Source organism: Podarcis raffonei, chromosome 8, assembly GCF_027172205.1.
Source record: "Podarcis raffonei isolate rPodRaf1 chromosome 8, rPodRaf1.pri, whole genome shotgun sequence".
Classification (NCBI taxonomy): domain Eukaryota; kingdom Metazoa; phylum Chordata; class Lepidosauria; order Squamata; family Lacertidae; genus Podarcis; species Podarcis raffonei.
In genome coordinates, this window is record NC_070609.1 from 28,065,998 (window position 1) to 28,079,622 (window position 13,625).

Here is a 13,625-nt window from a genome sequence, read left to right on the forward strand (position 1 = left end):
GGGCTGCATTCATTCCCCAGGCCTGGGATTACCTATCTCTGGCCTAGCAGTAGGCTCAGCTCTGAAGCACCATGACCTACCTAAATCAGACCAGACACGGGCTAGAGCTCAACGTCGAGCCTACCAAGTGGCAATGGCGATGGCGAAGAGGGCCTTCTTCGCCGCCTCCATTGCATCTGCAGAAAACAGCAGCAGGAGACTTTTTCAGGTGGTTTGCAATCTATCGGAACCACCTGTACCACCGGGGCCTGGTAGGGACCCCAAGATCTCCTGCAATGCTTTTGCAAAGTTTTTTTGCAGATAAAGTCACTCAGATTCAGAAGGAGGTAGACTCCACCGTGGGAGCAGGGCCAGGGCGGGAGAGTGCTAGAGTTCTGTCTAGTCAAGTTGAGTGGGATCGATTTCAATCTGTTACTTCCGAGGATGTGGACAGGCTTCTTGGACAAGTGAAACCGACCACCTGTCTCCTTGATCCTTGCCCATCCTGGTTGATAAAAGCGAGCTGGGAAGGGCTGGGCGATGGGCTCTGCGGGGTGGTGAATGCTTCCCTCTGTGAGGGAGCCTTCCCAGACCCGTTGAAAGAGGCGGTCATTAAACCGCTTCTTAAAAAAACATCTTTAGACCCGGCCAATTTGGCCAACTATCGCCCAGTCTCAAATCTACCATTCTTGGGCAAGGTGATTGAGCGGGTGGTTGCTGAACAACTCCAAGCACGCCTGGAGGAAGCGGACCATTTGGATCCCTTCCAATCAGGATTCAGGGCTCACCATGGGACTGAAACTGCCTTGGTCGCGCTGGTTGATGATCTCCGGCAGGCAAGGGACAAAGGTGAGAGCTGTTTCCTAGTTCTGCTGGATCTCTCAGCGGCCTTTGACACCATCGACCATAACATCCTTCTGGACCGTCTAGAGGGGCTGGGAGCTGGGGGCACTGTCATACAGTGGCTCCGCTCCTTCCTCCTGGGCCGTGTCCAGAAAGTGGTGGTGGGGGATGAGTGTTCAGACCCTTGGGCCCTCACTTGTGGGGTGCCTCAGGGTTCTGTCCTCTCCCCCATGCTTTTTAATATCTATATGACGCCGCTGGGAGAGATCATCAGGGGGTTTGGACTGGGTGTTCATCAGTATGCAGATGACACCCAGCTCTACCTCTCCTTTAAATCAGAACCAGTGAAGGCGGTGAAGGTCCTGTGTGAGTGTCTGGAGGCGGTTGGAGGATGGATGGCGGCTAACAGATTGAGGTTGAATCCTGACAAGACAGAAGTACTGTTTTGGGGGGACAGGGAGCGGGTGGGTGTGTGGGGTTCCCTGGTCTTGAATGGGGTAACTGTGCCCCTGAAGGACCAGGTGCGCAGCCTGGGAGTCATTTTGGACTCACAGCTGTCCATGGAGGCGCAGGTTAACTCTGTGTCCAGGGCAGCTGTCTACCAGCTCCATCTGGTACGCAGGCTAAGACCCTACCTGCCCACGAACTGTCTCGCCAGAGTGGTGCATGCTCTAGTTATCTCACGCTTGGACTACTGCAACGCGCTCTACGTGGGGCTACCTTTGAAGGTGACCCGGAAACTACAACTAATCCAGAATGCGGCAGCTAGACTGGTGACTGGGAGTGGCCGCCGGGACCACATAACACCGGTTCTGAGAGATCTGCATTGGCTCCCAGTACGTTTCCGAGCACGATTCAAAGTGTTGGTGCTGACCTTTAAAGCCCTAAACAGCCTCGGTCCTGTATACCTGAAGGAGCATCTCCACCCCCATTGTTCAGCCCGGACACTGAGATCCAGCGCCGAGGGCCTTCTGGCGGTTCCCTCATTGCGAGAAGTGAGGCTACAGGGAACCAGACAGAGGGCCTTCTCAGTAGTGGCGCCCGCCCTGTGGAACGCCCTCCCATCAGATGTCAAAGAGATAAACAATTACCTGACATTCAGAAGACATCTTAAGGCAGCCCTGTTCAGGGAAGTTTTTAATATGTAACGCTGTACTGTTTTTAACACTTGATTGGGAGCCGCCCAGAGTGGCTGGGGAAACTCAGCCAGATGGGTGGGGTATAAATAATAAATTATTATTATTATTATACCAGAAGAATGTCACAAAGACCTCACTTTTTGTTCTAAGTAAGAGCCTCCAAGCTGTTGTGAGGGAACTATGACTAAGAGCCAGCACTGGATATATGCACAGAGGAGCCAGCTTGATGACATTTGTTTTCAAAAGTTGGCCCCATCAGCTTTGAATTCTTCCCTTCTGTGGAGGGAGGTGCGGTGCGGCTTTTTGTTCTGAAGGAACTGCCAAAGCTCTCCTCACCCTGCTTTTTGCCTTGTGGGTTTAGTCACTGAGCTACAACAGTTGAACTGAGTCCAGATATTAAATTATATATTCAGAAGAGCCTCCTCTAGGCTCCTCAAGGGGTTTGATTGTTCCTGGATGCTCCTTTGAACAACAGAAATGAAATTTGCTATGGAATTAACCTTAATCACACGAACAATGAGCCACTAACTTTTTGTGGACACCCACTCAAGCTGGTCCTTATATATACAGAGACATATTGCTTCAGCCTTCAGTGTGACAGTCTTTGGGGAAACCAACAACCCTTAGGATAGTGCAACCCAGTTGCACCCTAGTAGAACAGTCTGTGTGGCATGAGAAAGAAATGAGTTAAATAATCAAAGACTTCTGTGAAACTTACGCATGGAGGGCAGGCACAGGCTACAACCTCTCCTCCATCCAAGATATAAGCTTACCCAAAGCATATCCGCCTTACAAAGTTGTGACGATTAATATGAGGTAGGCAAAAACCAAATGGCTAGTGCCAATTTGCCAAATAGAAAAATTCCTGCCCAGCCCCGAAATACAGCGACCGACATAGTCCATAGCACCATAGCATGCTTGGAGCATCAGCAGCACCCTGAACTGGGGGAGGGTGGGTGGGAGAACCAGTGACGAAAACAGAGGCCTAGGAGAAATTCCCACATAACTCAGCAGGGTGTACGTCTGAGTAGACATGTGTAGGATTGCACTGATAAATTTCTATTATTATTATTATTATTTCCTTGATTAATCAGGGGCTGCCTTTTAATTGATTAAATGTTTTTTAAAATTCATTAGCCTAACCCATTAATTGTTTAAATACTGCAGCCTCAAGTCCCTTGTCCTGCCAGTGCAAGGATTTACACTTGTGAAAGGAAACTTTTCCTCCTCTCCTCCCCTCTAAATCTGGTCTAGTGGTTCCCCCAGTCGTCTGAAGCAGATTTGGAGAGGGTGAGGACATGCAAGGGGAGAGGAGATGGGGGAAGCTCCATTGCAGAAACAAATCCTTGTGCCAACGGAACAAGGGCATTGGATGCCACCTTTACTATTGTTGTAGGTGTCTTAAGTTTTACTCAGTGAAATGGTTCAGACATTAGTGGATGTGAACCATCAGTTAAATGCTACAACACTTAGAAAATATGACTATGTTGTAAGAGGTTTTAAGGGACAGACAGAAAAGGACTGAAGGAGTGAAGGATTGGAAATAAAGGCACAGGGAGACACATCTGCCCATAACCCTTCTTGCCAACTATATTTATACATGGGTGTTAAATATCTCCCATGTTTATCCTATCCATCATCATAGCTTAAGCCAGAAAAGCAAATATATATCTTAGGAATGTATGAATTGCTGGATCTGATTTGTCTCGTTGAGGGATGGGGGAGAATACATGAACCAAAGGCAGCTATCCTTTGAAATTTGCACATCTCTGAATTTTGTGATTCAGTTCTTCAACAAATAAAGTGTATAAATATGTGGATATTCAGATAAAGTGTTCATAAAAACATATATTATTGAAAATAACATACAAAATAGCAGTATATTAGACAAAATTGCATGCAAATAGTATATACTAAAATGCTGACAAATTTTCATTACAAATATGTATATTATAGAGCATACTGATGCAAAAATGTGAACTAAGCTTACGATTGGGAAAATGAGAAACTGAAGTATCCCAAACTAGCAGATTTAATGTTTCAAGGCTTGATCAAACATCTCCATTTGAGAAAGAAATTATGAGTCACTTTACTTATGAGTAGGGATGGGTGAATCTGTCAATTTCGGTTTCTCTGTTTCTCACACTTTCAATCTTAAGTTCATTTCTCTGCATTTCCACATCAGTTTGCAATGTGGAAGATTATTTTAAACGTCCTTGTGAACAGTTTTGCTTAAAATACACATTTTTTGGAAGCAATTTCCTTTCAAATGAAATTATTTTCACTAAATATACACATTTATGCACACTTGCCCTTTGTGGAGGGAAGATAAATGCTAATTGTGTGGTTCACACCTGTTCATCTAAGTGTTGTGTGTGGAGGGTCTGGATTCAGGGTCTAAAAATCACCTAGTTGTACTGCTGTCTGAAACAATGGCCCCTTCCACTTAGCTTGCTTCTATATTGGGAGAAGGGGAGAGGGAAGACCCGGAAAAATTTAGCTTTCTTCAAGCTGTTGCTTCTTGGAATCTGTGAAGTCGGGTTTCCTCCAAGGCTGGTATGAAAACAGAGATGACATTTTATTGGATTTGGTTGTTTGACCAGGAAAGCGAACGGAGAAGCTTGAAAACACATCTGCGTGCTGCTTGGCTCCTAAGTTGAGGTTGCTTAAGTCACCAGCATCTGTGAAATAGGAGGTGGGGAAATCAGGGCAAGTTGCAAACTGGGACTCTGTTTTTGTTATCACTGACCACCACAAGGCAGAGAGAGTGGCCAACCCCAAGCGGCAACAGTGTTACGCTAGTCGGAACGATGACCTTTGGTTGAACACAAATTCTTGCTTCCCAGTTCCCTGATCCAAAGTGTTGCCATTTCCGTTGATAGATCGGGTCAGATATTTGGAGTGTGCGGGCCCTTGGTTTGCTCTCACAATGGTTAAATTATTACCTCTAAATGGGCTTATTCAGTTAAGGCAGCAGCTGGTGCGATTTTGAGAAGAAAATAAACATTTCCTTCAAATATTTTGATTGGCAGCACGACAAGGAAAATACTCGCCCTCAGAATTGCGAGGGCCCCCAAGAAAGCAATACGGGAGCAGATGAAATCTAGAAGTCAGCCCATAGTATTTTTTTCCAGAGGTGAAACCATAAAAAAATTGTGGCGTTTTTAAAAATTATTATTTAACTGGTGGGTTCTTGCTCAGCGTGTGTGTGTGTGTGTGTGTGTGTGTGTGTGTGTGTGTGTGGAAGAGCGGGGTGGGGGGAAAGAGACATTGTCAGCTATAGTGGCAGATGGAGTGAAAAGATGACAAGAGTAACAAGAGGTTTTAATTCTGCTCCACACTGTGAAGCAGAGCAAGGCAGAAACTCCAGGCCACAGTCTTAAGGCACCATTAAAGAGCAGCACATTGTCACTTATTAACACTGTTGTTAAGTACATATAATGGTTGAGGAACAATTGGCTATGAACTTCCCTAAGGCATCTGGTTGGCCACAATGGAAAACAGGATGCTAGACCACAGAGGCCTTTGGTCTGATCCTTCAGAGCTCTCTTTATGCTCCTATGTTCAAAGATGTCCTATTTAGCCAGAAAGCCTTTTCCACTCATAGAAGGGCTGATTATGATGAAGGCCACATCCGGACTATACTTTTAAAGCACTATGATGCCACTTGAACAGTCCTGGCTTTCCCCGCCAAAGAATCTTGGGAACTGTAGTTGCTTAAGGGTCCTGAGCTTAGATTACTATTTCCCTCAAAGAGCTATAATTTCCAGAGTACCCTTGGTAGAAGGACCAACCATTTAACCACTTTGAGAATTGTAGCTCTGTGAGGGAAATCGGGGATCTCGTTACAGCTCTCAGGACTCTTAACAGTCGTTACCAGGATTCTTTGGGGGAAGCCATGGCTGTTTAAAATGGTAGGATTCTGCTTTTAATATAAAACGGATGTGGCCTTAGTGGAAGACAGGGCTGGCCCAAGACAGTTTGCTTTGTGAGGCAAACAAGATGGCGCATGTACATACACATACACACACACACCACACTCTATGTACTGAAGCCAATCAGAACAATAGTTGAATCTAACTTGGACACTGGCAATGGGACAGTTTCCTCACCGTACCTGAGCAGATTAGTTTTAGGCAGGCAGAGGAAGCCACACAGCTCTGCCTTCAAACTGCCATTATCCCCCTTCAAGATTTGGTGCTTGGGGCAGCCTAATGTTGGTTCCTGTGGAAAAGCCTTGTGTGAGAAAAGTGACCTCAAATCCAGAGAAGTTCTTTCATTTGTGAAAGAACACACACTTTTAAATATATCTTAATGAATAGTATTCCTGCTCCGGATCAGAAATAATCAACACTGTGCCTTCCTGATGTTGTTGGTCTTTAACATCTGTCAGCCCCAGTCAACATGGTGAAACATAATAAGAGCCAGAGTCCAACAACTTCTAGAGGGCACCATGTTGGCTAGCCCTGCTTTAGAGCCTATATTGTCCCATAATAATATATTCCCCTCACCCCTCCCCTACAACCTTGCCTAACACAGACCAGCAAAAGAATTACTATTTGACACTGCTGACACTGTCAACTCACTGAGTTTGCTTGTGGCATGTTCTCCCATGGAGTCAGTCTCCAATTGCTTCCTTAATGTGACTGATTCAAAATATGCAGGGGAAATCATGTAGTACTTTTCTCCCAGGACTGTACCTATTCATCAACTTTATCCTCCTCTTCTTCCTCCTCACTTAGTGATATTAAAGTGCCTGAAAGAGTCTAGTGCTGTGCAGTAGAAATTAAAATAAACAGGTTGCTGGAAACCAGAGGAGGGGGGAGTGCTGTTGCGCCCAGTTCCTGTTTGCTGTCTTCCCATAGGTTTTTGGTTGGCCACTGTGAGAACAGGATGCTGGACTACCTGGGGAACTGGCTCTTATGTTCTTATGAATGTTGTTCTGCTTGGGATGATGAGCTTGGGACGGCATGAAAAATTGCTTTGCTGGATCCACCCAAAGGTTCATCAAGCCCAACATTCTGTTTCCAGCAGTGGCTAGCCAGCGGCAAAGCACATGTTTTGCCTGTAGAAGGTTTTGCCCCTTGGCTGGAGAGGCACTGCCAGACAGTGTAAGCCAGGGAAAGGGAACCTGTGGCCCTCCAGATGTTGGACTTCAGCTCCTATCAGCCCCAGCCAGCATAGCTAATGGCCAGAGATGATGGGAGTTGTGGTCCAACGTCACCTGGAAGGGCCACAGATTCCCCTTTGCCTGTGTAGACAATATTGAGCTAGCTGGAACAATTGTCTGACATGGCATAAGACAGCCTCTTACGTTCCAGGTTTACTTTGAAGCAGTGTCATGCTGGACAAAGCTGTCGCTTGTCTCCAGCATCTGATAACCAGAAGCACACCTTCCCCGACCATGCCTTGATTTCAATAACCATCCAGAGCTCTGTCATTAACTTCTCTAGCCATAGCTAGTATGTATGTATGTATGTATGTATGTATGTATGTATGTATGTATAGTTAATAGAATGTATAAAGCACCTCATCTTCAAAACCTCCAAGCAGCTTACATAAAATATACATTAAAATTATGATAAAATCAGATGTTAGAAATAAAAAAGATCAACACTTTAGAAATATACTTTATAAAACACATATTTTAAAACATGTCAAACTTACATGTGTGGTTTAGCTGGCTGAAAAAAAGTTTTTGAAATTTGATCAGAATAATGTTTGTATTTTTATTTTTTTTAAGACCACAACTCATGAGGATTAGAAACTTGCTTGCTTTATCTAAAAACAAGAAGCAGCAGCAACATTGGTCGATATATTTCTCAGCTGTATTTCTTTTTCACTTTGATAAAGAAGCCCTTTTCTTGGCAGCACCAGGAGCTGTCGTGTGTTCCTCTTTGCATGCAGCAGGAAGAAATGCCTAGACCAAAAGCCTACCTCAAGCATCTTTACATAGCTCCCCCTTCCTTTTTGTTTTGTTTTGCAAGCCAACAGTAATTAACACATTTACACTGTTGCTTTTATATTAGCAGCGGGCAGCAATTGCCAAGCGGTGCAAGCTCAGACTCATAAAAGTTGGCCTCTCTAAAAACTTTAAGAGTGTGTTAGGGAGGAAAACAAAAAGGGGAAATGTGCCCTGAGCTTTTTATTTGAATTTGCTCTTTATGGAATATTATTTATGGCAACATGAAATAATATAATGAAGCAGCGTAAAGGCCTTCCTTTGCTGTGTTCAAGCTGTCGAGCAGCAAATGGCGCCTGCCTGCCGTTTATTTCAAGATATCCATCTCCTGGAATTCCTGAATGCTGCATCGCCAAGGAGGAGGAGGATGGGATGGGGCGCAGGAGCAAAAGCACAGGAGGGATCCAATGAGAACATGAGTCAGCTCAAAATGTAGATCGGGATTTGGACAGGGGCCACAAGCCGAGGAAATGAAGTTCATCACAAAAGAGAGAGGAAAGGGAGGCACATCCAAAAAGCCAAAAAATTAAAGAGAGAGAGGAAAAGGTATGAGCAATATCTTAGACTAGTGAATGGGGAGGATGGGAGCAATATTATAACACAGGATATGCCCAGCTGAAACAGTTTGCTTGAAAGATGCCCTACAATAAAAGAACATTCTTCAAGCGCACTGCTTTGGTTGCTGCTATCAAGATAAGAGACGTCTTTTTTGCCCCAAGGAAAATAATTGTTGAAACATGTTGGGCACATCACATTATCATAAGTATTTATTTCTCAAGATCAGTCTCAGGTCTTGCCGCTCCTCCTTGCTTTTTGCCTTTTTAAGTTAAGGGCTAAACTAGCAGTGAAATGACAGGCCCATGACGGGATTTTTTAACACCTAGTTCTTTTATTAAAATCATCCCAGAAGGGGGACAGGTTGGATCAGGACCACGATACAGGCAATTCCATTGACCCAATTTCAATCCTCCCCCCTCCCCAAGCTGCTACCAGCTGGGAGAAAGGTACAATACAGGTATGGTACATAGACATGTTGGAAGTTGCCTTATACCGAGTCAGACCACTGACCCATCTAGCTTAGTACCGTCCACAGTGACAGGCAGCAGCTTGCCATGGTTTCAGACAAGGAAGCTTTCCTGGCCTTACCTGAAGATGCAATTGAACCTGGGACTGTCTGCATGCAAAGCAGATGCTCTACCACTGAGCTCTGGCCTTCCCCCAAGTAAACCTGAGTTCACCCCTAAATATGTTGGGAGGGGAGCTGTAGCTTATTGGGAGAATGCATGCTTTGCCTTTAGAAGATCCCAAGCGCAAGGCCTTGAGTAGGGGTCAGCAAGGTTTACCAGCCAATGGGCCGGATCGCTCCCACAGAGATTGTCTGTGGTCTGGACTGGCGCTGCTGAACATCATGCCTGCACAGAAGCGATTTTCGGCATTTGGACATGCGCAGACACGATTTCCAGCGCCACTTGGCGAGTCCCTGCGCTGTGCTGCGCTGATATAGCGCAGCGCATGGGGGGCTTGCCGAGTGGGCGGCTCAGTTCAGGGGTGGCTCGTGGGCCAGTAAAACGGTCTTCGTGGGCTGCATCTGGCCCATGGGCTGCACGGTGCTGACCCCTGGCCTTGAGCAAGCCTTCAGAATTCGCAGCTCTCTGAATTTTTCAGTACAGCTCTACAGCCAACTAATGTGTACAAAAATGCACATATTAAGGTAATGTAAACACATAAAGGCATATATTAGTGAAAGTAACATATGAAAATTAATTACATTAGAGAATATTGCTTTCAAAAATTTGTATATATGGCAAAAATGCTTACAAAACATCTATTTTAGGAGAAATTCACACTAAAATGTGGCTTAACTTTCATGACTTTTTAAAATAAATAAACATATTTGCAAACTGATGTAGAAGTACCAGGAAGTGAAGGTTGGAAGAATGAGAAACTGAAAGAAACCAAAATTGACAGATTCACCCATCCCTACTTAGAACAAATAGCAAACACCCAGTTCCCTTTCTCCAGAAGGGCCATACTAGATATTTGCTAGGTATGTAGCATGTTGTTTTCTGTTAATTGCAGGCACTTATTTATCAGAATGTCAAATGTGGGGAATGGAGGCTTACCTCTTTACCATGCTGTGATAAAACTGGAGATTTCTGTCACCATCACCCCACCCTTCATGCAGCTCAGACCCAGCGGGAGTGGGGAGTCCCCATTGGCAAGAGAAAAGGGGATTTGTGATTGGCTGCAACTCCTTGACACATTACTTCTGTATCTTTGGAGGCTGAGTATGTCTTGAAGGAATCACCAGGTATCAATGCATTCATTTGATCCCATCTATTTGCATTAGGCAAAGAAATAGAGACTGACAATACCTCTATTCAGTCTTTCTACCCATCATTCAATTAAAATTGCAGGCAAGAGAGAGTGCCTGCCTCTGTATTGCTCCCTGCACCCTGGACCTGACTTCTTCCACATATTGAATGAGCAAGTTCTGGGTCAAGGAGTCTGATCTACATGAACATAGGAGCCAGCACCTAGGGGCCAATGTCCCTTTGCCCCCCATAAAGTATTTGAGGGGGCTCCCCCCCCCAGTTGATGGGCACTGCCATTCAGATGGTGTGCATCTTGTGATTATGTGTGGCGGGGCTTACCTGCCCCCCCATATGTTGTTCAAGTTGGTACACCTGTGCATGAGGAAGTATCCCACACCCTGTGGAATCCGAATTCTAAACCACCCAGGGAGCCTTCATGCATAGAAGCAGGTTTCCTCTTCAGGCCTCCCCGCCTGACACATGGAAGGCAGCAGGGCAGGTGACAAGGATACGGCAGAAGCAGGAGGGCCAACAAACATTGCTGCATTTTTCTGCTTCACACATTTAGGGTGAATGCCCTAAAATGGCTAATGTAGAACAGGAATCCACATGAATGATGGTCACCTCAATTAAACTGTTAGGGCAGTTTCTGGAATTGTGGGGACAGAGAAAGCATCCATCTTGGATCAGCCATTTTCGTCTTTCCGCAGTTAAATATTGCTGCACAGAAAAAATAGTAATTACATTTCTTCACTCTTTTTTTAGGCCTTCATAGGCAAAAAACAACAACAACAACAACAAAAAAACCCCAACCAGTAATAGCATGACCTACAGTAAGCAAGCTTTCAGCTGTGTGTTTATCAGCTCTGTCCCTTGGGCCTATCAGCACAAACAGACCACCCACACGAAGGCCTCAGAAGACCCTGGCATAGACTCCAGATTTCCCTCCGCATTGCTCTGTTTGTGTGTGCATATGTGTGCCAAAGCAGATGGACTGACTAGCTTGGGGACTCGCTGTCAGAGGGCTGTGCTGTCTATTTACTACACAGCCCTAGAGAACAGCTAAACAATTTTATTTCTGTGTTTACAATTGTGCTGGCCAAAAGCTAGAATAGAAGCAAGCGTATCACTAATACACACGCCCACACATCTGAGTTGAGGGCCCTGGACTGGACCGCACTGCACTAAAATGATACCTTCACAAATTGGGAGGAGGTGGGGTATGTTTCTATAAATATACAGAGAGGCTCAGCCATTGCCTATCCCCAATGTGATGCAAACTTGATTTCATAGAATCTTACAGTGGGAAGGAGGGTTTGTGGGCTCTCTGCAGCGACATCAGGCCAGGGTGCTCTTTTCAGAGCCTGCTAAAAACTTTTTTGTTTAGGCATGAAACATGTAAAAGCGGACATAGCTTTTGGAAATTTCCGAGTCTTGGCTGACCACTTAATGGGTAGTATTCAATGTATTGCTATGTGAACATTCCACCTGTGCAAGGATCTCTGCTTGTGCAACAGAACGTTCTCCTCCTCATCTCCCCGCACGCCCCCTCAATCTGTTTCAGGGACTTTTCCAACCCCCTGGGAGCAGATTTGGGGAGGGCTGTGGGAGAGGAAGGGGGGAAGTCCCATTGTGTAAATGGAAATCTGTGCACTGACAGGACATGGTAGTTGAATACCATCCGTATGTTTCCACATGTAATTTTAGCTTAACTGCTGATTTTAATTATATTGTGAATTTTTAAGAACTGCCGGATGTGGCAATTATAACACTCTGTACAAGATTCTGTATGGTGCTTCATTGTATTTTTAATGCTTCTTTTACTTTTTATATATTGCATTTCATTGCATTACAGTTTGAATTCTACAGAATTCAAATTGCCATACAAGAAAATGCAATATGAGAAACCCAAGAAGCGATAAAAATACAATTAAAAACCAAGGTGAATGTTTAATGTAATGGATATGCCGTCTCTTGTCTTCAACCACAAATCCACAGACATGGCAGAGACCACCTGAACGCAGGTCGTGGACTACTGGTAGGTGGTGGACCACAGTACAGGAACCCCAGACCTATATTCACAAAATGAGCTGTGCCACATGTTCCAGGAGAAGGCTGAAAACTCCAACCCACAGTAACACCCTCTCTCTCCTCTCCTTTCTCTCTTTCCCCCAAACCAGGTACATCTGAATTGAGTCCGTTCTCTGACCCACGCCAGTTTGACCGGTCCTTTTCTGCATTACCAGGCTTCACCGAGACCAGGATGCATTACCCCGGTGCAATGTCGGCAGCCTTCCCTTACACAGCCTCACCTTCCGCCACTGGAATTGGTGGCATCAGCATGACCAGCATGCCCGCCACCACTCGGTTCCACCATACCTACCTTCCTCCACCATACCCCAGCTCCACCCAAAACCAGAGTGGACCTTTCCAGACCAACCCTTCCCCTTACCACTTGTACTATGGCACATCATCCGGGTCATACCAGTTCTCCATGGTAGCGGGGGGAGAGCGCTCACCAACGAGGATGCTTCCCTCCTGCCCAAGTGCATCAGCTGGAAATAACTTAATTAATCCTAGCCTTGCCAATCAGAATGACGGCGTTGAGGCGGATGGCAGCCACAGTAACTCACCTACAGCCATGACAACTTCCGGGAGGATGGATGAAGCTGTCTGGAGACCGTACTGAAAGAGGACTAGGAAACCAGATGCCTTTCACCCTTTTTAAAATTAATTAAAATGCCCAACATGTGCTATGTTAGTTGGTCATTAGAAAGGAGGCGATAACGAAAAGGAGCTGTCTACAACTTTTCCTAATGCGCATCACATTGCTCTTGTAGAAAATATAGGTTGTTAAGTTAATTCAGCAAATGGAGACTGGAGATGGGCTGAACTTTGTATACATTTCAGACAAAACCCTCCCTCCCTCTTCTTAAAGTTCCTCTTGACAAATCTCGATTGTGTATGCAATGTACATAGGAATGTACAGATTGGAAATGCTCTGTTCCTTTGTAGTGTTGTGGCTGAGTGTGAAAAGCCCTAGTCAATCATCTCAAAGGTCATGAAATTTTAAGAGTGAATGAATGAATGAATGAATGAATGAATGAATGAATGAATGTGTTTAGCTCTTCAGATATTGTTGAGAAAGATATGTAAAGCCAAGTTAATCTAAGGACAGGACCAGAATGTCACCATGCCCTGCACCGCACTCTTTCTACCATTCAGTGGTGGCCTTATCAGGAGGCAGCATAAGGTAGTCACATCAGGTGGTGAATCTGGAATGTCAGGATATGCTGGAAAGTTCTCCTACACAAGTTCCATTGAGGTGAATGCAGTTGCTTAATCTTTTAGCAGGGCTCGTACGCCAGGGGGAGGAGCTTCTCAGAT

General features: G+C 45.2%; 1 protein-coding gene across 1 annotated transcript in view; it reads left to right on the forward strand.

The window, feature by feature from the left end:
- Positions 1-13,330, forward strand: part of RUNX3 (RUNX family transcription factor 3) — a 138,904-nt gene extending 125,574 nt beyond the window's left edge. The window contains exon 9 of the mRNA XM_053398757.1: positions 12,419-13,330. Coding sequence (XP_053254732.1) covers positions 12,419-12,927 — 509 coding nt within the window. The 3' untranslated portion in view covers positions 12,928-13,330. The remainder of the gene's footprint in view (positions 1-12,418) is intronic.
- The last annotated feature ends 295 nt before the right edge of the window (positions 13,331-13,625 follow it).